General features: G+C 50.4%; 1 protein-coding gene across 1 annotated transcript in view; it reads right to left on the bottom strand.

Annotated features, from left to right (window-relative positions):
- The window catches only part of DELE1 (DAP3 binding cell death enhancer 1), a 47,351-nt gene that overhangs the window by 22,873 nt on the left and 3,234 nt on the right, over positions 1 to 21,244 (bottom strand). The window contains exons 3-9 of the mRNA XM_073356199.1: positions 13,543 to 13,663; positions 12,874 to 13,009; positions 12,284 to 12,427; positions 9,661 to 9,722; positions 6,247 to 6,364; positions 5,544 to 5,686; positions 3,039 to 3,197 (exon numbers count right to left, since the gene is read on the bottom strand). Of these exons, the coding sequence (XP_073212300.1) occupies positions 3,039 to 3,197; positions 5,544 to 5,686; positions 6,247 to 6,364; positions 9,661 to 9,722; positions 12,284 to 12,427; positions 12,874 to 13,009; positions 13,543 to 13,663 (883 nt within the window). The remainder of the gene's footprint in view (positions 1 to 3,038; positions 3,198 to 5,543; positions 5,687 to 6,246; positions 6,365 to 9,660; positions 9,723 to 12,283; positions 12,428 to 12,873; positions 13,010 to 13,542; positions 13,664 to 21,244) is intronic.

Here is a 21,244-nt window from a genome sequence, read left to right as displayed (position 1 = left end):
TTATGAAGATATTGAACAAAACCGGCCCTAGGACCGACCCTTGGGGCACTCCACTTGATACCGGCTGCCAACTAGACATGGAGCCATTGATCACTACCCGTTGAGCCCGACAATCTAGCCAGCTTTCTACCCACCTTATAGTGCATTCATCCAGCCCATACTTCCTTAACTTGCTGACAAGAATACTGTGGGAGACCGTGTCAAAAGCTTTGCTAAAGTCAAGAAACAATACATCCACTGCTTTCCCTTCATCCACAGAACCAGTAATCTCATCATAAAAGGCGATTAGATTAGTCAGGCATGACCTACCCTTGGTGAATCCATGCTGGCTGTTCCTGATCACTTTCCTCTCATGCAAGTGCTTCAGGATTGATTCTTTGAGGACCTGCTCCATGATTTTTCCAGGGACTGAGGTGAGGCTGACTGGCCTGTAGTTCCCAGGATCCTCCTTCTTCCCTTTTTTAAAGACTTAAATCAGTTTCCTGTGGGCTTAGCCACCCTGGGCCCATCCTCACTCACCACGGTAGGGGTCTCTCTGCTTCTCAGCTGCGCCACCGCCAGTTCATGCTGCCTCTGTCTCTCGTGGTCCTGCCGTTCCTTCTCACGGTCCTCCAGCTCTTTCAGTTTCAGTTCCATTTCCAACTCCAACCGGGAACTCAGTTGGGAAGATCAATCCTGGGGCTGCCTGGCTGCTTTCAGCCCCTCCTGCATCCCTGGTTGGGTCAGTGGCTGGGATGACCCCTGGGACTGCCTGGCTGCTCCCAGCCTCTCTCGCGGCCCCCGCTGGGTCAGGAACCAGCTCCTCAGAGCAATCATTCTCTTCCAACTGGGCAATCAGCTGTGCCTTGGTGAATCTTCCCATGTGCAGCCCTCTCTCTCTGCACAGCTCTACAATGTCCCTCTTAAGGAGATGGTTATAGGCCATCTCCATGCTATTCCCACATGGTCATGGACTCACAGGCCTGTGCTCTCTGAGCTCCCCACGATCCCTGGGAGGAACCCCTTCAGTGCGATAGCCCTTCTTGGGGGGCCACTCTCTCTCGGGGATTAAGCCGTAAGACTCTGCCTCCTGGAACTGCACCTCTCGGAGACTCCAGCATGCCCATCTCGTGCTAATCCCCTTTGTTTTACTGCTCCCCAGTCACTTACTGCAGGATGCTCTGTCCACGGGATGCAGTTTGATCCCACCACTGCCACCAGTTGTCACGGAGTCACCGGGTGATGATCTGGAACTACTCCATACGAAACCAGTCAGGACTCTGGGGGAGCATGCCTCCTCTCTCTGAGCATACTGTCTCCAGGGCAAGAAGCTTACACAGCTTCGACCTTCCTGGGTCTGACCTTGGAGCATTCAGCATCCCCTTTGCACACCATGCGATTCCCACAGCGAGTCCACACAGGCGGGGCTCCTGGTGAAGCCAGAGGGCCGCGCACCCCAACTCCACAGTCAGACGTGACTCTCAGCCAGTATAAAACTGGAAGTTTATTCATTGACAGGAACACAGCGTAGAACAGAGCTTGTTATTACAGACATCAGTGACTTTCAGCCAAGTCCATCTTGGGAATCCGGGGTCAGACGCATTTATGTCCCAGTATGGAGGTGGTTCCTGAAAAAGTCGGAATGTTATAACTGTAGGTGAGAGGACATGGTAAAGTCTTGCCTGGTGGGTGGAAGGCTGAAATCCCAGCTGAGCTGAGCAAGAGTCCAGATTGTGTGGAGTGAAACAGGTAGTCCTGGATGAGGGGAAGAGAGGATCTGATGGAAACCCTCTTCCACCTCACAGAGCAGGGATTTCTGGTGAGACGCTCCTGCTCTCCAGCTAAACCTCTTGGACCTCTGCAGGACAACTACAGTCCCAGTGGGTCAAGCAGCATCTGGCTCAGACTCAGGGCAGGATGCAGAATCTGGCCCTACTCATGAGACAGCAGATCCAGGTTGGACAAAAGAATCCAGTGGCAGGTCCAGCAGGTTGGAAAAGTCCATACTGGGCAGAGAGCAGCATGTTGGCCCGGTCCACTGCCTGGCAACGAGGACTGGGGGCTGCCTGGTTTCAGCCCAGGAGGTGTGGTCTGCTAGAAACCCAGGGCTGTTTCTGCCCCAAGAGCGGAGCAGGCTGCAGGTGGCATTGTGTGCTCCCCACCCCAAGATCCGAGCACTGGTTAGTGAGTGTCTGAGCACTCCCTGCTGTGGGAACGTCTCAGGCAGCTCTCTGCCCAGAAAAGGTGAGACGCGGTGAGTTTGATGTGATGATGGACACTACCATCATGTGAGCTTAACCAGTTGAGACAAACGCTGACCTCTGGCAGTGAGACCTGCCCTTTGCCTTCTGGGGATCAGCACGTTGCCTTTGTGCAGATCGCTGTCAGGGATCTCTGCTTGGCAGCTGAAAGGGGGATGTGTCCCTATTGGCAAGCTTCTTTTGGGCATGGAATATGAAAGGCTGGTGTCAGAATCCACAGTACAGGACTAAGACCTTGACACCGCCTCCTGGATGCTTGGCATTGGGGAGGAGCCCTCTTGAGGGCCTGTTGACAGCTGGCTCCTCGTGCCTCTCTCCTTGTTTGAGCTTAGTAAAGGCCTAACCCAAGGGAAATCAATGATGACAGAAAAGGCACTGAGTGTGCATGTCCACCACAGGCCTAGCACTCTAATGGGAGCAGGGGGCTTGGACTTACCTGAACAAAGAGCTGTACACTGGAGTGGGGAAAGCTCACCACAAACTCTGACACACAGGAACCAAAACAACCTAGCATAGAGCCAAACACCAAGGCTTCTACAAGCCTAAAAATACAAGGGCAGGAACAAACCTTGGTGAGGCGGTGACACTAATGCGCCACTGCAACTAGCTGACACTGACATGCCCCGTATATGGGCGGGGGGGTGGTGGCAGGAGGAGCAAGGACACAGGCAGGGTTTCCCCCAACCCCATGGACACTGCCCTACAGAGATTCAGTGCTGTGCAGTGGGGGTTCCCTGGTGGCTCCATGCTACTCAAACACTCAGCCTTAGCAATAACTCATGTGCTGCAGACACTCACCTCCACTAGCCCTGCTGCAGCTGCCTGCTCCAGCAGAGCCACTGCCTTCTGCATGTCAGCCCCTTCAGTTTTGGGCCCATGGCATAAGAGGAACCTGGCATAGCGGTACTGGGCCATGGGGTGCCCATTGCTGCCTGCACGATGGTAATAGAGGGCTGCCTGGAAACAGAGAAACACCATCATGAGCGCCCAGAGGTATGCGTGCCAGGCTGCGTTGTCCCAGGCACCTTTGTGAGGAGGCTGCCACTCTCCAATACTTACCCAGCCTGGCAAGGACATCACAGCATGCATTTGCATCCAAACCCCCTTGCCGGTTCTCATCACAAGCTATGCATACTCACCCAGGCAGCCATTAGCAGAAATACCCTCCCTACCTGTGCAGCCTCCTAGAATCATAGAATATTAGGGTTGGAAGAGACCTCAGGAGGTCATCTAGTCCAATCCCCTGCTCAAAGCAGGGCCAACACTAACTAAATCATCCCAGCCAGGGCTTTGTCAAGCCGGGCCTTAAAAACCTCTAAGGATGGAGATTCCACCACCTCTCTAGGTAACGCATTCCAGTGCTTCACCACCCTCCTAGTGAAATAGTGTTTCCTAATATCCAACCTAGACCTCCCACATTGCAACTTCAGACCACTGCTTCTTGTTCTATCACCTCCTTCACACTCAGCGCCCTGCAGATCCCAGACATGCACCAGAAACATGAGACTATTCAGGTGAGATCCTGCTTCCCAGGTATGATCATCAGGGAGAGAACTGACTATGAGAGACACGCAGCCTCTCCCCAAGTGTGCACCATCCCTCATGAACACCCCACCCCCAAGCATACACAGCACATGCCTGCACCACTGCCTCATCACACCCGTTCTGCTATCCAAATGCCATCACATTACAGTCCTGTGCTAGCTGCAGCAACTGCTCACATAGGAGAGTGAAAGTAGGGAAATGGGATAATTGGCAGCTGGGGACTGCACCCTCTTTTCCTAGCCACAACCCCGATTCCATAGGGGGTGGCATAGGGCTAGTTACACCAAAGACTCTTCTATGCCTTGGGACTGGCACAATGCCCAACTAAGATGGTTTTGCAGTTCCTTTGCACCAGCTGAGTGGCACAAAATAGCCACAGCAGGGGCAGTGCTACAACCAATGCTCCCTAGGTTCAAGATGTACATCTCAGTGTACCCACACAAAGCTGCTGGGAGGTGGTTCAGGCAGGACATGGCTCCTGCACATGTGGTGGTGTTTTACATATGTACCATATGGTAACAGTATTCTCCCAGCCACTACTAATGCTGCATACATAAGTGTATGGAACAGGGCCTGGGAAGGTCCATTTGAAAAGGACAGGGCTGCAAAGGAGCCCAGTCTCCTCCCATGAGGGGCAGTCCTCCCAAGGCACCCATGCCTTTTAAGCCTACACTGGCACACATGCAGCCTTAGCTTTACCATCTCCCGATGGGAAGGTGTTTGACTCTGCAGCCCTAACCTTCCCTCCTAGGAGTTTCCTGGCTGGAATAATTAACAGTTTCCATTTACATGTACAATACCTCCCACTAGAGTCCTGCAGCAGGACTGGAATCCTGTGGGTCCTGCAGGACCCGCTGCGATAATAGCAGGAGTGGGATAAAAATTCAAGGAACAATGTGGGAGCGAGTGAGAGTGAGTAATGCAGGGCAGGATGGGAGCAGGATTAAAAAACAGTCCTCCATCACCACAAACATAAACACCCCAGCCAGCAGTGGTTGCTCTCTGGCCACCAGCTCTGAGGGAGAGCCCCCATTGCCAACCTATCTACGCCTGGAGATGGCGGAGCGTGGGGGCTTCCCATCCCCTTTGCATGACAACACAGTGGCTCTTCAGCCATTTGCATGGAGGGTTAGAGGTTTCTAATCCCTTTGCGTGGAGAAGGGAAGATGCTGGGGTTGCTCATCTCCTCGTAGGAGTGCATGAGGACTCTGACCCCTCTGTATCGGTGATTTGGGCTGGTTGGGCTGTCCTCATCGCATTGCATGGGGATCTAGGGAGTGGGTGGATGCTGGTGGGGAAACATCTGCTGAGCGCAGCACATCCAGCCATTGCAAGGACAGTTTTAGAGCCCTGCAGTGGGACTGGAATCCTGCGGGTCCTGCAGGATCCACTGCCACAATAGCAGGAGCGGGATAAAAATTAAGAAACAATGTGAGCGTCGGTGGGAGTGGGTATGGATCTGAACAGGAGTGGGATTAAAAAAATAGTCCTGCACAGGGCTCTACTACCTACCCCAGGACTTTTGAGGACCCCCACACACACCCAAGGGTTGCAGGGTGCCCCTGCGCTGACAGGCATTCATTGATGCACACAAGGGTATAGATGGGATCGATGCCTTGCTCCCTGAGGCAAGGGACCTTGGAGCAAAGTGTCTCACAGGCATTCCCTCTCCACCACTGCTCCTATTCATGCTGCTACTCAGCCTCCTGATAGTGCAAGTGTGTGTGTGAGGGGAGGGCTCTGCGTGCCACCAGGTACCTTTGCCAGGTCTTTCTCCGTGCCTCTGCCATGCTCGTAACAAAGGCCCACGTTGAACTGGGCTTTGCTGTAGCCCCGATCTGCTGCCAGCTTGAAGCAGGAATAGGCTGCCCTGTCGTGGCCATTATTCACACTCTCAATCCCTGGGGAGGGAACAGTGCATGTTCAGCAAAGCAGCACAAAGGCATCAGGCAGGACAGAATCATGGAGCTCATCGTGTCCCACCCATAGCAGCTTGCCTCACTGCACCCTGCAAAGTTTGTCAACTCTTGGCCCCACCCCACCTGAAGCCATGGAGTTTAGAAGTCGGGAGGGACCAATGACCCAGCCCTGTGTTGGGGGAGAGGTTCTCTAGCCTCATCACCAGCCTCTCCAATGCTCCAGGCTCCCCGTCATTTTATTTCCCAGAGTTCATTGCAAAGCTGGGTGAATTCCAGTAAGAGGTGGCACAGAAGACTCTGCAAAGGCTGACAATGGTTGCAGGAACCCCACCCTCTGGACAGGTAACGGGGCCGTGACAACAGCCAACTCACACAAAGAACACCTGGGAACCATTACTAATGCTGCAGATTCCATAGACTACAACAGCAAGAGGCTTCCCAACATATTTGAGGTCCTCCAAAAAGGAGAGGGTGTGTGGGTGTCCCTGTCTCTATTCCTGCTATCTGCAGTTTAGGACATAATGAAGCCTGGTCCACATTACCAAGGATATTGAGTGCAATGGAAACGCTGACCCGGAACACCTGCTGCAGCTGGGTAGCTGCTTTCTCCAGGCGTTCCTGCTGTGCTGGCTTCCCCTGGAGAGTGGAAAATGACAGCCCCTAAGAAGGAAGAGAATTAGAGGAGTGTTAGCAAGCCCCCCAAATCTCATGACAGCTCCTGTCATGGCTGCCAGAGCACCTTCCCCACATTAGGGCCACAGTATACCAAACCAGGTTGTCATGGCGTTTGTGCTCTAAGACAGGGGTCTCCAAACTACGGCTGGCCCGCGGGCTGGATTCGGCCTGGGGCTTCCATTTGTCCGGCCCTCCAACCAACAGGGGAGAAGCGAACAGCTGAGTAGGCACGCAGAGCAGGCAGGGGAAGGGGCCGCCGGCAGCAGCTCACGCAGGGCAGCAGCACAGCTGAGCTGTGCAGAGGGTTGAGTGCCTCTGGGAGCCAGTGTCCCCCCCAAAAGGGGAGCCAACTTAGGGGAGAGTTGCTGCTGCAGCCAAGCAGGCACGGACCCCTGCCTTAGAATAAAAATACAAGCCAGATGCTTAATTACATCTCCAATAAATGGAGAAAAGAAAACGAAAATTAACAATTTCATAATGGTTAAATTTTAACTACAGCACTAATAGAACCAAACAGTCCCAACCAACAATGGGAACCTGGAGCTTCTCTTACCAAAGTACAGCCAAACTTTCAACCTTTTGTCATTTTCTTCAGCAGAGCAGGCACAGGGAGAAGGGAGCAGGCACGAGGCAGAGCAGACCCAAAAAGGGGACCCAACTTACAGTACCTGCATTGATTAACTTTTAAACCTGATTTAGAATTTAATGCAACACTGACACAGTAGAGTAGTGTTGTTTTTTTAACGATTTTGCGTACATTTTTGCATATATTTAATTTCTTTCACAGTCACTTTGGTCCGCGAAGCCCCTTCAAAAATCTAATATGGCCCTCGTCTCATAAAGTTTGGAGACCCCTGCTCTAAGAGGTGACAAAAACCTCCTCACCCAGTCCCATCAGGCTAGGGAGCTGTCTGAACACACCCACAATGCCACCCTGCTCAGTACCCTCAGGCCGGGGAGTCACATCGAAGTGCCCCCAACCCCAAACATGGTCCTCAGGCCAGGTAAGCCACCTCAACGCTCCCCTAGCCCACCCAAACAGCCCCTGCAAGCCAGAGGTTCCAGCTCAACATTCCCCGGGTCCCATGAGGGCTCCTCAGGCCAGGGGAGCCACATCAACGTTCCCCTAACATGGTGCCAGCTAGACCCTTCTCCAGCCCAGAGCAGACCCCTCAGGCCAGGGGAGTGCTGCGCCACCTCTTACTCAGCAGCAGCTCCATAGAATCAGGAGAGCCCTGAAAAGGCAGTCAGTAACCCTCCCACACAGAAATGCATAGAATCATAGAATATCAGGTTTGGAAGAGACCTCAGGAGGTCATCTAGTCCAACCCCCTGCTCAAAGCAGGACCAATCCCCAACTAAATCATCCCAGCCAGGGCTTTGTCAAGCCTGACCTTAAAAATATCTAAGGAAGGAGATTCCACCACCTCCCTAGGTAACACATTCCAGTGCTTCACCAACCTCCTAGTGAAAAAGTTTTTCCTAATATCCAACCTAAACCTTCCCCACTGCAACTTGAGACCATTACTCCTTGTTCTCTCATCTGCTACCACCGAGAACAGTCTAGATCCATCCTCTTTGGAACCCCCTTTCAGGTAGTTGAAAGCAGCTATTAAATCCCCCCTCTCTCTTCTCTTCCGCAGACTAAACAATCCCAGTTCCTTCGGTCCCTCCTCATAAATCATGTATTTCAGTCCCCTAATCATTTTTGTTGCCCTCCGCTGGACACTTTCCAATTTTTCCACATCCTTCTTGTAGTGTGAGGCCCAAAACTGGACACAGTACTCCAGATGAGGCCTCACAATGTTGAATAGAGGGGAACTATCATGTCCCTCGATCTGCTGGCAATGCCCCTACCCCCTGCTCCTCCCGTTCCCAGGTCAGGTTCAGCAGCATAGGCAGCATCTCCCTTCAGCAAACATGGAGCAGCCAATCTCCTGGCACTCTAAATCATTCAAACTTAAATAGCCTGTCAGCTAAATAAATCAGCTCCCTCCTCCCCCATTGTCCTTGTTTTATGGCTTTTTCCTCACTTCCCTGCTAATTAGCAGCACCCCCTAATTTGCCTAGTCAGGAGAGGGAGGGAGCCAGGCTTGGAGTAATTGTTTCCTAGTATCTTTTATACAGTTTGGTGCCACCAAGTAGCAGCAGTGCACGCTTCATCTAATTTCAGATTAGCTGCATGCTACTATTTACAATGCAGTTCAATCAGGAGAGGAAGGATGGAGAGGCCCCTTCTCACCCAGCAGGTTTGCTTCCCACCGGTCAGTCAGAGCAACTCTCAGTCAACAGAAATATAGGGATCTTTTCACTCCTGCAAGCCCTGCAGAGCTGGCCCAGCCACGGAACAGGGAGCTGGGTCCATCCCTCAGGACTCTGCAGAGCCAGCTCAACCACAGGGGAGGGAAAAAACAGTGCAGAAGTATGTAATTAAAGATTGTACAATAATACAGATACAGGAAGGGGTCTTGAACTAAGGCAGCCTTGATTCTGATATTTCCTAATATTTTGTGCTTGAGTTTGCAACCTTAATGTTCTTTGAGTGCACTTTGTGTGATATGTACGTACAATGGGGTCCTGATCAATGTTCCCTCTAATTTTTTACATCCATGTGCGGAATGAATTTTGTTATGTGCACTAATATGGAGGTGATGTGTGGCGGGGTGGGGCTGAGGGGTTCAGTGTGGGAGGGGCTCAGGGCTGGAGCAAAGGGTTGGGGTGTGGGCTCTGGGGTGGGGCCAGGGATTAGGGGTTTGAGGTGCGGGAGGGGGCTCAGGGCTGGATCAGAGGGTTGGGTGCGGGGGTGGGGGGGGTGAGGGCTCTGGGGTGGGGCTGGGGACGAGGGGTTTGGGGTGCAGGCTGCTGTAGGGGAGTGGAGCCGAGGGAGAGGTGCCTCTCCCTGCTGCAGCCCTACATGCCCCCTACCTCTCTCCTCTCCAGTCCAGGACCCTGTGGCTGCGCACCTGCATGGCCCTTGATAGCCTGCTGTGCAGCCATGCAGCTTAGAAGGAACTTAGGTCCTGATCCTGACTGGGCCCTATTGGCAGCGTGTTCCCACAGCACTAGTGTGTGTGCTGTGCAGACTCCTAGGGCAGGATGCCACTACACACAACTGGTAGAAAGGGGGCAGAAGTGCCATAGCTATGACTCCTGCTCTGTGACCATGACTCTCCCAGGACACGGTGCATCAGTCAGGCTATACTAGAAAGAGCACCGACTACGTGCTTTGGGACAAGCTCCTTCTAAAGCCAAATATTCACAGAGAAACAAAGAGACTGTACCTGTGCACTGCAGTGGGCTGGCCCCAGGCTGGTGTTGCAGCTCTCAGGGAATGGACGCTCCCCTGCAAGGAGAGATCAGGGTAAGGCATGGGCCTGAGACAGACCAGGAATCCTGCAACCCCTCTGCCTCCCTCCTTCCACTCCACCCCACTCCACTCTGGAGAATTGGATCCTATCCCTGTTCTGCAACAAAGTTCCTTTAGGATGCTAGGCAAATCACTGCAATCAAACTTTCACACTCATTGCATGTTCCTCATTTCCTGGGTGCCTTATCTGAGCCCCTTGGGTCTGATTTGCAGAAGCTCTGAGCGCCCACAGCTGTAACTGAACTCAACAGGTGTACATATAAAGTGCTATGTAATGCTGTGTACTCTAAAAATCAGGCATCCAAAATTAATGAACACGTTTGACTTTAATCTTCCTGTGCCTCATGTGTAAAGCAGAGATAATAACCCCTGACCGCCTCACAGGTGTTGTGGATACAAACTGGACTGTGAAGTGCTCAAACACTGGAGTGACAAGTGCCAGGAAGCAATTAATTCTGCTGTGTTCAGTGTGGGGTTTGGATGGTGGCAGCAAATAAGGCAGAGGCTGCAGTAAGAATATGTACTGAACAAGTAGCCAGCCATTCAGTGAGCACCTTCCTGTAGCAGCATTCTGGATTATGTCACCAGTGTCCCTCCTCGATGCACCACTGCTCCAGGGCACTCACAGACACAGCCTCACACTCCTTGACATCAGGAACTGGAACATATGCTCTAATTCCAACCGGAATTATTTTGGGGAAGTCTCTGGCCTGTGTTATACAGGGGGTCAGACTAGATCAGTAGTGGGCAATCTGCGTCCCATCAGAGTAATCTGCTGGTGGGCTGTGAGATGGTTTGTTTACATTGACCATCCGCAGGCATGGCCGCCTGCAGCTCCCAGTGGCTGCAGTTCGCTGTTCCTAGCCAATGGGGGCTGTGGCAAGTGGCGTGGGCTGCAGGGACATGCTGGTCGCCGCTTCCCACAGCTCCCATTGGCCAGGAACGGTGAACCGCGACCACTGTGAGCTGCGGGCGGAGGTGCCTGCGGAAGGTCAATGTAAACAAACTATCTCGAAGCCTGCCAGCGAATTTCCCTGATGGGACACATGCGGCCTATGGGCCGCAGGTTGCCCACCACTGGACTAGATGATCACAATGGTCCCTTCTGGCCTTGGAATTTATGACTCTATGAATCCTCCGCTTCTTAGTGACATCATCTCTCCACATGGAGAAACTGCCATGATGGGTCATCTGGATTTATGGCTTATTACAACGATCTGTAACCCATTAACACACTCTTTTTCGTCTTATGAGTACAGGGGGGATAACAGGCCACTTCACTTTGAATGGTTTAATACAATGTGTGTTAATGACTTATGCTAAACAATCTGTTGACCTTCCATTTTGCTGTGACACTGGGAGTTAATTTCAAGGACCTGAAGAAGAGCTCTGTGGCTCAAAAGCTTGTCTCTCTCACCAGCAGAAGTGGGTCCAATAAAATATATTACCTCACCCATCTTGTCTCTCTAATATCCTGGGACTGACAGGACTACAACAGCAAGACCCAATGATGGCTCATTGGCAGGTAACCCTCCAACACACACCACTTTCACTGCCCCTACAGCAAACTGCCAGGGGCTGCAGCTCTTCTGCAGGCCCAACCCACCCACAGCAAACTGACAGGGGCCCGCAGCGCTTCCTCTCCCACACGCCCAGCCCCCTACCAAACTGAGAGTGGCCCGCAGCGCTTCCTCACTCTCCCCACCACTGCCCAGCCTTGTTGGGAAAACACAGCTGTTTCCTTACAGCCCCTTGCCACGACCCTCACAGAGGGAGGGATTTGGCTGTGACGATGAGGCAGTTCTGCTGCTAGCACCCTTCTTCCCAGGCCCACGTGTCTTCTTGGCAGATGCCTTCCCCCTCCGCTGGCACCCATACAGCCTCTCCTGAACAGCAGGAGCTCTTGGGGATGGGCAGAAGGTGGCACGGGGAGATTGCAATCATGATTTCCTTTTGTACAGGATTACTAGGAATCATAGTGGCACTATAAAGCTGAGTGAGATCCCAAATCCCCACAGCTGTCTCAGAGAATGCAAAATCCATCACAGCCTGAAAGCAGTTTTCCCAATGGTCAATTCCCTCTCTGTTAAAAACATGCACTCTATTTCCAGTACAGATTTGTCTGCTTTACGCTCCCAGCCAGTGGATCCCACTGCTTTTGACTGCTGCATAGGAGTCCTCCGCTCTCCAAAATCTCCTTGTGCACAACTAGCTGCTCATGATCAAAGTTAACTCCTAACCAGGGATAAGCTAAAAAGATGGGACTCCCTCCAATTCTGACTGTGAGGCAGGTTTCCCAGCCCTCTAATTGCTCTTGAGACTCTTTCCTGGACCCTTTCCAAGTCAACACCCCTTCTGAAGCAAGGACACCAAACTGGACGTAGAGTCCCAGGTGCCAAGGCCAATCAAGCCCACCCTCAGTTGCACCATAGACTTCTTCCCCACCTCCAGGAGACACCCTGCACTCTTGGCTCCTTGAGACTCCCAAAAAATCCCTCTGCCTTGGGTACCCTGCCCCATACAGCCTGGGCTGGTACCTGTTTCCGGGCAGAGTTGGTGCTCTCCTTGCCTTGAGGGGATGCCAGGGGATGGATTCTCTGGCGCAGTGTCTGGAATCCCTCCCAGCAGGAAGCAGGGCACTTTCTGGTTACTGCAGCAACTGGATGAGCCTGCAGCTGGCACTGAAACCCAGAAGACAAGCCCCAACACCAGAAAGCCATGCAGAATGCCACCTGTGGGACATGCCTGGGGTCGCCCCCTCCATGTTCGGCAGTGCCTGGGGCCCCCTGAGCATTTGCTCAGAGCTCTCCCATCTCTGAGCATGGGGCCAAAGGGCAGGAGAAGAGAGAACTCCACAAAGTCCAGGGCAGGGAACACAAGGAACCTGCTGTGTGTGTCTCAGCCCAGAAGGTGCCCAAGCCAGTGTGAAGGGATAGGGTGTTTCCCAGAGACATGACCCCCAGGCTCACAGGACTTCACACCCTACTGGCTCCCAATTTCAGACTGACAGGTGCCTTCTGCACAGGGGAGCACAGCCCTCCCTGTACACTCACAGCACTCCCACAGCAGACACCCTCAACCAACAGTCACCCTGGGCCCCTGTCCTCCCGCAGGAGGCAGAACTGACCTGAGTGCTGATGAGGCAGCAGAGAAGAGAGGAGTCCACCCACCCGGCAATGCCCGTCCTCTCTTCCTGCCCCTGGCACAGGGCTCGGCCATGGGATCTGCCTGGCCAACTGCAGAGCAAGCACAGCTAGTGCGCCCTAAGGGAAGGAAAAGAAAAGTCAGAGAAAACCACCCCTTCCTTTCTCCCCTCCCTGCAGCACATCACTCTCCCTTTCCACTGGGCACTCAGACACAGCAGAGCATCCTGCCCACAGCTCCGCAACTACACAGCATCCCAGCCGCAACTTCCCTCCACACTGCCATACGCATCCTGTCCACAGCTCCCCAGCCATCCCTGACTCCCCACCCCATTCCCGCAGGGCATCCCAGGCTCAGCTCCCCACCGCACTCCATAAGGGCATTCCATCTGCTGCTCCCCATCCAACCTCAGCTTCCCACCCCATTCCCACAGGGTGTCCACCCCACACACCTCTGTAGGGCATCTGGGTCACAGTTCCACAGCATCCCACTGCCCACATCCCTGCAGAAGACATCTTGATCACAGTTCCCCCCAACCCCCAGGTGCAGCTCCACCAACTCCCTCCTCACAGGTGCCTTGGCCCTGCCCTTTATAGAGGCATCCACTGGTCGCAGCTCCCTCCCCCATCACCAGGAGGAGATTATCTCGTACCCAGGTGAAGGCATCCAGGATTGTGTAGTGAGGCTGCAGGTTCAAGAAGGGTCGCTGCCCATTCCCTTGCTCCCAGCCATCTCGACCCCGTCCGCTCTGCCAGCCAGGTGAGAGTAAATAACTGGAAAACAAAAAATAATGTAAAACTCCTTTCCCTGCAAAACTGGGTGAGATAATGAGTTCTCTATACTATAGGGGCCCAACCCACACCACAGTTAAGTCAATCAGAGTTTTCTGTTTAGATCTGAATTTTCAAAGGGCTCTACTATGCGAGGCAGACAAAGTCTGATTGGAGACCTGATGCTGGGTTTGCAGTGCAAATCTGAGGTCCATCAATGCAGGGGTTCAGGAAATACAGGACCCCACCCTCCCTGACCTGCTTTTAAAATGTTCAGGTTATGATGCTTTTGGCATAGACCTGGGGAAAAAACTATGGCCATGAGCCACAGAAAACTAGCACTGTAGGACTTCCTGATCCAAGCTAGTGTCAAGCACCAAGAACAAGTCTGGTAAGCCAATATTTCAAGTTACTGGACTTCATTCTGGTTCTCCCAACACTAAATTGAGCTACTGTAATCCCGAGTCAGCTGACATAGGCAAGACATGGGTGATTTACTGCAGTGTAGTCATGTCCCCATTCTGGTTCTCCCAGTGGTGTACTTAGCTACTGCACGCAACAATCCAGAGTGGAGACAGGAAGCCACTGCACATGTTCGTTAGTACTCTCAGTTCTATAGATCAGCCTGAAACTCACTTCAGACCAGGGGTTACAGGCACAAACACAGGGTCATTAGGTCAGGCAGTTCCCAGGGTAAGGCACTCCCACCCATACACACCCAACAATGACCTGGCTCTGCTTATCAGCCTGTTGTAAAATGCACATGCAGAGTTAGATTGACTTGAAAATGTGAATGTCAGGTAAGGACCAGGAATAGACTGAAGAGAACAAATCTGGGGGCATTTGCACAGAGGTTCCTGAGATGCAGCCCCCTCAAAATGACCTATCTGCAAGAGCAGCGTGGCTTGAAAATTGACCTGCCAGTTGAATGCCTGCACAGTGTGGGAAACTTAGCATCATTTAAGGGGATTACCAAGCTATTAGGCCCCAAAGTGTAAGCACGAAATGAAGTGAACATGGAGCTGGTGTTGAAGTTGTGTCAGGAGAGCAGCTGCCAGCTCCATTTCTCTGGAGGCTTGCTACTGCAGGTACAGGGACAGAGCTGGCAGCTGTGCGATCTCAAGACCCCTTAACCCTGCTCCCAGGGAGCCAGCAGTAGGCCATGGGAATGAAACATAACCTCACCCCTTCCTACCCTTCCATTTTTTCTGTGCCCAGCACAGCTCCAACCCACCATTCCCATCGATGTCTCCTGATGCCCATGTCACAGGATGTATCAGGAAGCACTGCCAGCAGCAGGTGCTCCACACCTGTCAATGACATCTCAGGAGACTCATGGCTGCAGCTGTAGGGATCAGAGCTTTAAAAACTTTAATGCCATTATTCACCAATTCTCCTTCTGTATCCCTGCCAAGCTGGGAATCCAGTGCTGCTGCTTGGCTGCTCCTGCCTGCACAGTACTAACTACAGCTCTGTTTTTCACTTTTCTTCCTTTAGGCGGCACTGCTTGGTGCACTCCCTGAGAAGCAGGGCAAGCAGTAGCAATGTGAACAGTGGCAAAGGCCACAGCAATTAGGGGCAGTGAGGGGATCCCAGTGTGAGGGTGGAAAGGAATACAGACAGGATAGATCTGGGATGGTGCCATGACTTGGACAGTCTCTGGTGCTGCCAATAAAGCTAAGCCAAGATGCTAGAAGGGCAAGGATTGCAGAGATGATCTCTGCAGCGGCACTAGAGTGCATCTGGCCATTTTCCTGCTCTCTGTTACTCCCCCCTATTCCTGGATTTCACAGTCGCAGCTGTTGCCAAGAGCACTCTTTATTGCCTGGGCTTGGCAAGAAAGTTCCAGTCCAGCCTTCCAGGCTCCTGTGTGACTGCTGTATTACTCTCTGCAGGGCACTGTGCCTGAAGAGCATTCACAAACTGTTGCAGACACCTGCCTGGAAATTAAGCAGTGCCTCATGCCAGGAGCCCAATACACTCATGCTCCAGGAGCCGCACTGATTGCTGATTCCTTTCTAGGTGACGTCTGAGGTCCTACTGGTGACCTACAAACATGGCATAAAAACTCCACTCAGCCAATGGCTTAGGGCAGGGGTGGCCAACCTGCGGCTCTTCAGAAGTTAATATGCGGCTCCTTGTACAGGCACTGACTCCGGGGCTGGAGACACAGGCGCCAACTTTCCAGTGTGCCAGGGGGTGCTCACTGCTCAACCCCTGGCCCTGCCCCCACCTCATCCCTTCCCAGCCCCTCCCCTGAGCCTGCAGTACCTTCGCTTCTCCCCCTTCCTCCCCAGATCCTTCTGCACGCCACGAAACAGTTAATTGGGAGGTGTGGGGAGGGAGAAGGAGGCGCTGCTCAGTGGGGCTACTGGTGGGTGGGAAGCACTGGGAGCGGGGGAGGGGGAGCTGATAGTGGGGGCTGCTGACGTATTACTGTGGCTCTTGGGCAAAGTACATTGGTAAATTCTGGCTCCCTCTCAGGCTCAGGATGGCCACCCCTGGCTTAGGGCAATGAACATGAGGATAAGTGACTGGGCTGAGTTCCCACACTGAAATGGCTTGAGTGCCGGGTTCCACCTACTCCAGCAAACCTGCAATCTCTTCTCCATTCAGGACAATGCAGGGAGTAGGAAAGTGGAGCAGCTGAGAGCCCGAAGGCTGAGCAGCAAACTGGGCAGACTGGGACAGGGGCAGAGGAGAGGGCCAGCTGCTCGAAGCAGAAGTATTGGTGAGGATCTGTTACCGACCATCAAATAAAACCAGAGTACAGATGGTTACTCCTATCTGTAACGTGTGGACAGAAAAACTATGTTGTTTTGAGAGGCCCTCAGTTTAGGAGACATGTTGGAAGGTGTCCTGCAGCCAGCAGTAAATCATCATTAGTTTCTAAACATTACAATTTTCTAACCAAAAGGACAACATTGGCTAACCCATCCTGGTTCAGTGGCAAAATTAAGGCAGCAATTAGAAAAAAAAAAGCATATATAACAAATGGCTAAAAGGGGAAATAGACAATCATTATATATCAAAAGTTATGATGTGCAGAAATATAAGGGAATCTAAAGATGGAAAAAATCCATGGTTGACAGGACTTCATATGGACAATATGAAGTAATTTTTTAAAGTATATTAGATACAAAAGTATCCAACCAATGGTGTAGGCCTGGAGATGGTAAAATTGTTAATGACGATGCAGATAAGGCAGAAGTATTAAATAAATATTTCTGTTCTGTGTTTGGAAAGAAGCAGAATGACACACTCACATAACATTAGGATGAGGAAGTACTTTCCAGTACATTAAACTACATCTACTAAGGACAGATATTTTTAAATCAGCAGGCCCAGATAACTTGCAACCAACAATCCCAAAAGAGTAGGATGAATATATCTGTGGCCTGCTGATTTTATTTTTTAACAGATGTTAGAATACTGGGGAAATTCCAGAAGACTGGAAGAGTGCTAATGTTGTGCCAATATTGAAAATGGGCAAGGGGGATGAACTATAGGCCAGTTAGTCTGACATTAGTCCCATACAAAATAATGGAAATGCTGAGATGGGATTCAATGACTAAAGAATTAAAGGAGGGTAAAACAATTAAGGCCAGTCAACGTGGTTTATGGAGAATGGGTCTTGTCAAGCAAACCTGGTTTCATTCTCTGATGAGATGACAAGTTTGGTTGATACAGGTGACTGCATAGATGTAACATACTGGTTTTTGTATGGAAGCAGTTTGACTTAGTACCACTATGATAAAATACACCCCTATATTCACACCCAATACACTATTGTAATAATCTTTGTTCAAAGTATGCCCTGTAAGGTATCATTTGAAAACTCATTTGAAAAATAATTTGCCGGTCAGTATTATCCTGATAAAATGTGTGACAACATTGTATATAAAGTTCTAAGATTCCCCCGTATGATGTTATTAAGGCTATGTCTATACTAGCACTTTTGTCAGAAAAACTTTTGTCGGTCGGGGTGTGAAAAAAACACCTCCCCTGACCGACAAATTTCATCGACAGAAGCGCTGATGTGGACAGCACTATGTTAGTGGGAGACGCTCTCCCGCTGACATAGCTGCTGCCGCTTGTTGGTGGTGGTTTAATTATGCCAACGGCAGAATTCTCTCCCGTCGGCATAGAGCAACTACCGGGAAACCTGATAGCGGCACAGCTGCAGCATTACAGCTGTGCTGCTGTAAGGTCTGTAGTGCAGACATAGCCTAACACATGTTCCAAATCCCACAGATCTGCCCAGGCAGAAGTCAGGTCTGTCCTAAATAAACAAAGGAATGTCTGCTTGGCTTAATTTGGATTTAAGTAGTAAACAGAGTCATCAAGCAGTGAAAGAAAACAAAAGAAGTTCAAACATTTGGGGGAAAAAACAGCAGGAAATATCCTTCCATACAGACTCTTTGTCTTCTGGGTCTTAGCTAGAAATGTTTTTCAAGAGGGGGCACAAACTATAAAAAGGTGGGACAAACATCCTCTCTCTCGGCCTTACCATTGCTTTCTCTGCACCTGAAGAGACAAAGGAGACAGCTGTTGGATTCTGGGGGAGGGGCCCGACCTATGAGTTTGGTCAATAAGACTGCTGAAAGCATGTGATGAGAAAACTTTGCTTTGAATCTAATATAGTTTGTTAAGTTGGGCACCCAGATAGCATTCTACCTTTATTTTTCTTGCAACCAATTCTGACTTTTACACTTCATTACTTGTATTCACTTACAATCTTTTTCTCTGTAGTTAATAAACTTGTTTTACTGTTTCATCTAATCCAATGTGTTTGTTGAAGTGTCCGGGGACACCATATGGGGTAACCAAAGTTGTGTATGTATTATTTTTTCAAAAGAAGAACAGACTCAATATATTCACTGTCCAGAAGATGGCTGGACAGTACAGACATACGTTTCTGGGGGAAAATCTGGGACTGGGAATGTGCTGGACTCATTCTGTGGACTCTTTAAGGCTGGTAACAGCCAAAGGGTGGCTGGCTGCAGCAGCACACAGACATAGCTGGGAGTGACTTACATACCGCAGGCTGTTTGTGAGCAGTCCAGGTTAGTGGCTCCAGCAGCAAAGCAGTGTAAAGGGCACCCCAGGTTACAGGGCAGGGGTGACATAGATACTCATTGGTCTGGACTGTACCTTGGTATGTCACAACATTCTGATTTTAAAATGAGCACTATACAATATCAAGCCACACTAAAAGGATTAAGAACTGGCTAATTGACAGATCATCCTGGAAGGGGGTATTTCTAGTGAAGTTGTGCAGGGATAGGTATTAGGCCCAACACTATTCAATATCTTTATAAAGACCAGGAAGAAAATATTAAAAAAAAAAAAAAAAAAAAAACCAGCTGATCAGATTTGAAGATTACACAGAGATTGACAAAGTGGCATATAATGATGAGGACAAGGTAGCCATACAGAATGACCTGGATCACTTAGTAAGCTGGGACCATTCAAATAGAATGCTTTTTAATACAGCCTGTCATAAACATACAGCTAGGGGTAGCCTAGAATTCCTCCTTACCTGTAAGGGGTTAAGAAGCTCAGCTAACCGGGTTGGCACCTGATCAACAGGACCAATGGGGAAAGAAGATACTTTAAAATCTTGGGGGGGAAAGGTTTTTTTTGTGCTCTTTGTGTGTGTGTGTTCTCTCTTGGGACTGAGAGGGGCCAGACAGAAATCCATCTTCTCCAACCCATCCTAATCCAAGTCTCCAATATTGCAATCAGTATAGGTAAGCCAGGCAAGGCAGATTAGTTTATCTTTTGTTTTGCTTGTGAATTTTCCCTGTGCTAAGAAGGAGGTTTATTCCTGTTTTCTGTAACTTTAAGGTTTTGTCCAGAGGGGAATCCTCTGTGTTTTGAATCTGAATACCCTGTAAAGTATTTACCATCCTGATTTTACGGAGGTGATTCTTTTACCTTTCCTTTAAATAAAATCCTTCTTTTAAGAACCTGACTGATTTTTCCATTGTTCCAAGACCCAGGGGTTTGGGTCTTTGAACATTTTGTAACCAACTGGTTAGGATATTATTCTCAAGCTTCCCAGGAAAGGGGGTGTAAGGGCTTGGTGGGATTGCTGGGGGAAGAGGAACTCCAAGTGGTCCTTTTCCCTGTTTCTTTGTTAAATCACTTGGTGGTGGCAGCGTTACTTAAACCCAAGGTACAAGGGAGAATTTGTGCCTGAGGAGTTTTTCACCTAAGCTGGTAGAAATAGGCTTAGGGGGTCTTTCGTGTGGGTCCTCACGTCTGTACCCTAGAGTTCAGAGTGGGGAGGGAACCCTGATACAGCCAAATGGAAAGTTATACATGTAGGAAGGAGGAACGCAGGTCACACCTACAGACTAAGGAAACAGGGACTCTGACAAGGATTCAACATGCGCTCCCAGTGTGATCTGTAGCAAAAGGGCTAATACAGTCCTTGGAGATATAAACATGAGTGTGGAGAGCAGGAAGATAATTTTATCTCTGTATAGGACATCTGTGAGACTGATATGGAATACTGCATCCATTTCCAGTGTCTGCACTTTAAAAATGATGTTGAAAAAAGGATGCAGAAGAAAGCCACAGAATGATGTAAAGGCTGAAGAAAATGCCTTACAGTGCAAGACTTAAAGAGATCAGTCTGTTTAAGGTTATCAAAATGAAGACTGAGAGGTGACTTGATTTCTGTGTATTGTCAAGGAAACAAAACACTGGGTCTAAACCACTCTTTAATCTAGCACAGAAAGGCAAAACAAGAACCAATGGCTGGAAGATAAAGCCAGGCACATTTAAAATAGAAATACAGGACAAATATTTAAGACAGTGAGGTTATTAACCATTGAAACAAACTAGCAAGGAAAAGAAATGGTGAATTCTTCATCTCTTGATGGTTTCAAATCCAGGCTGGCTGCCTTTCTGGAAGATGCTTTAGCTAAATACAAGTTGCTGGGCTCAAAACAGAGATAACTGGGTGAAATTCAAGGACTTGTGTTGTACAGGTCAGACTACATGATCTAATGTCCTTAAAATTCAGACTCTGTGAAACCCAGGGCCATCAGCAGCAGAACTGTGGTGGGGAGGAAGTGGTGGCAGGGGGATACAGACAGAACCAAGCATGCGCCAGGGGGAGAAACACATGGAAACTCCTGCAACGTTTTAGCAACCCAAAGCTTTGCTTGAGCTGGGTGGACCTTTCTCACCCTGATTTCTCTGGGATCATATCAGTTTCAAAATTCAACCTTAAGCACTATTAAATTTTGAACCCCTCACCCTCTGTTCCAACTGGGTTGGAGGAGCAGCCACTTTATCCCTCCCCTAGCCCTGTCCTGTTCCCCTAGGACACCTATTTCTTCCCCCCCCCACACAGGGCCCACCTGACTGGGCCATAAGGACCCCATTACCTAATCCTGCATCAAGGCCAGTGAGAAAGGTCCTGGCCCCACAGCACTGAACCCCGCCCTCATCAGTTGAGAGCACCTGAGCACCCAATCGCCAGCAGCAAGCATAAGTTGTATGTAAATTCTAGTCCTGCTGGTAGTTTGCCAGACTACACCTGCTGGTGACATGCCCATTGCACCGAGC

Source organism: Lepidochelys kempii, chromosome 8 (assembly GCF_965140285.1).
Source record: "Lepidochelys kempii isolate rLepKem1 chromosome 8, rLepKem1.hap1, whole genome shotgun sequence".
Taxonomy (NCBI): Eukaryota; Metazoa; Chordata; order Testudines; family Cheloniidae; genus Lepidochelys; species Lepidochelys kempii.
Note: the sequence above shows the minus strand (reverse complement) of the source record. Positions and strands in the feature narration are given on the sequence as shown.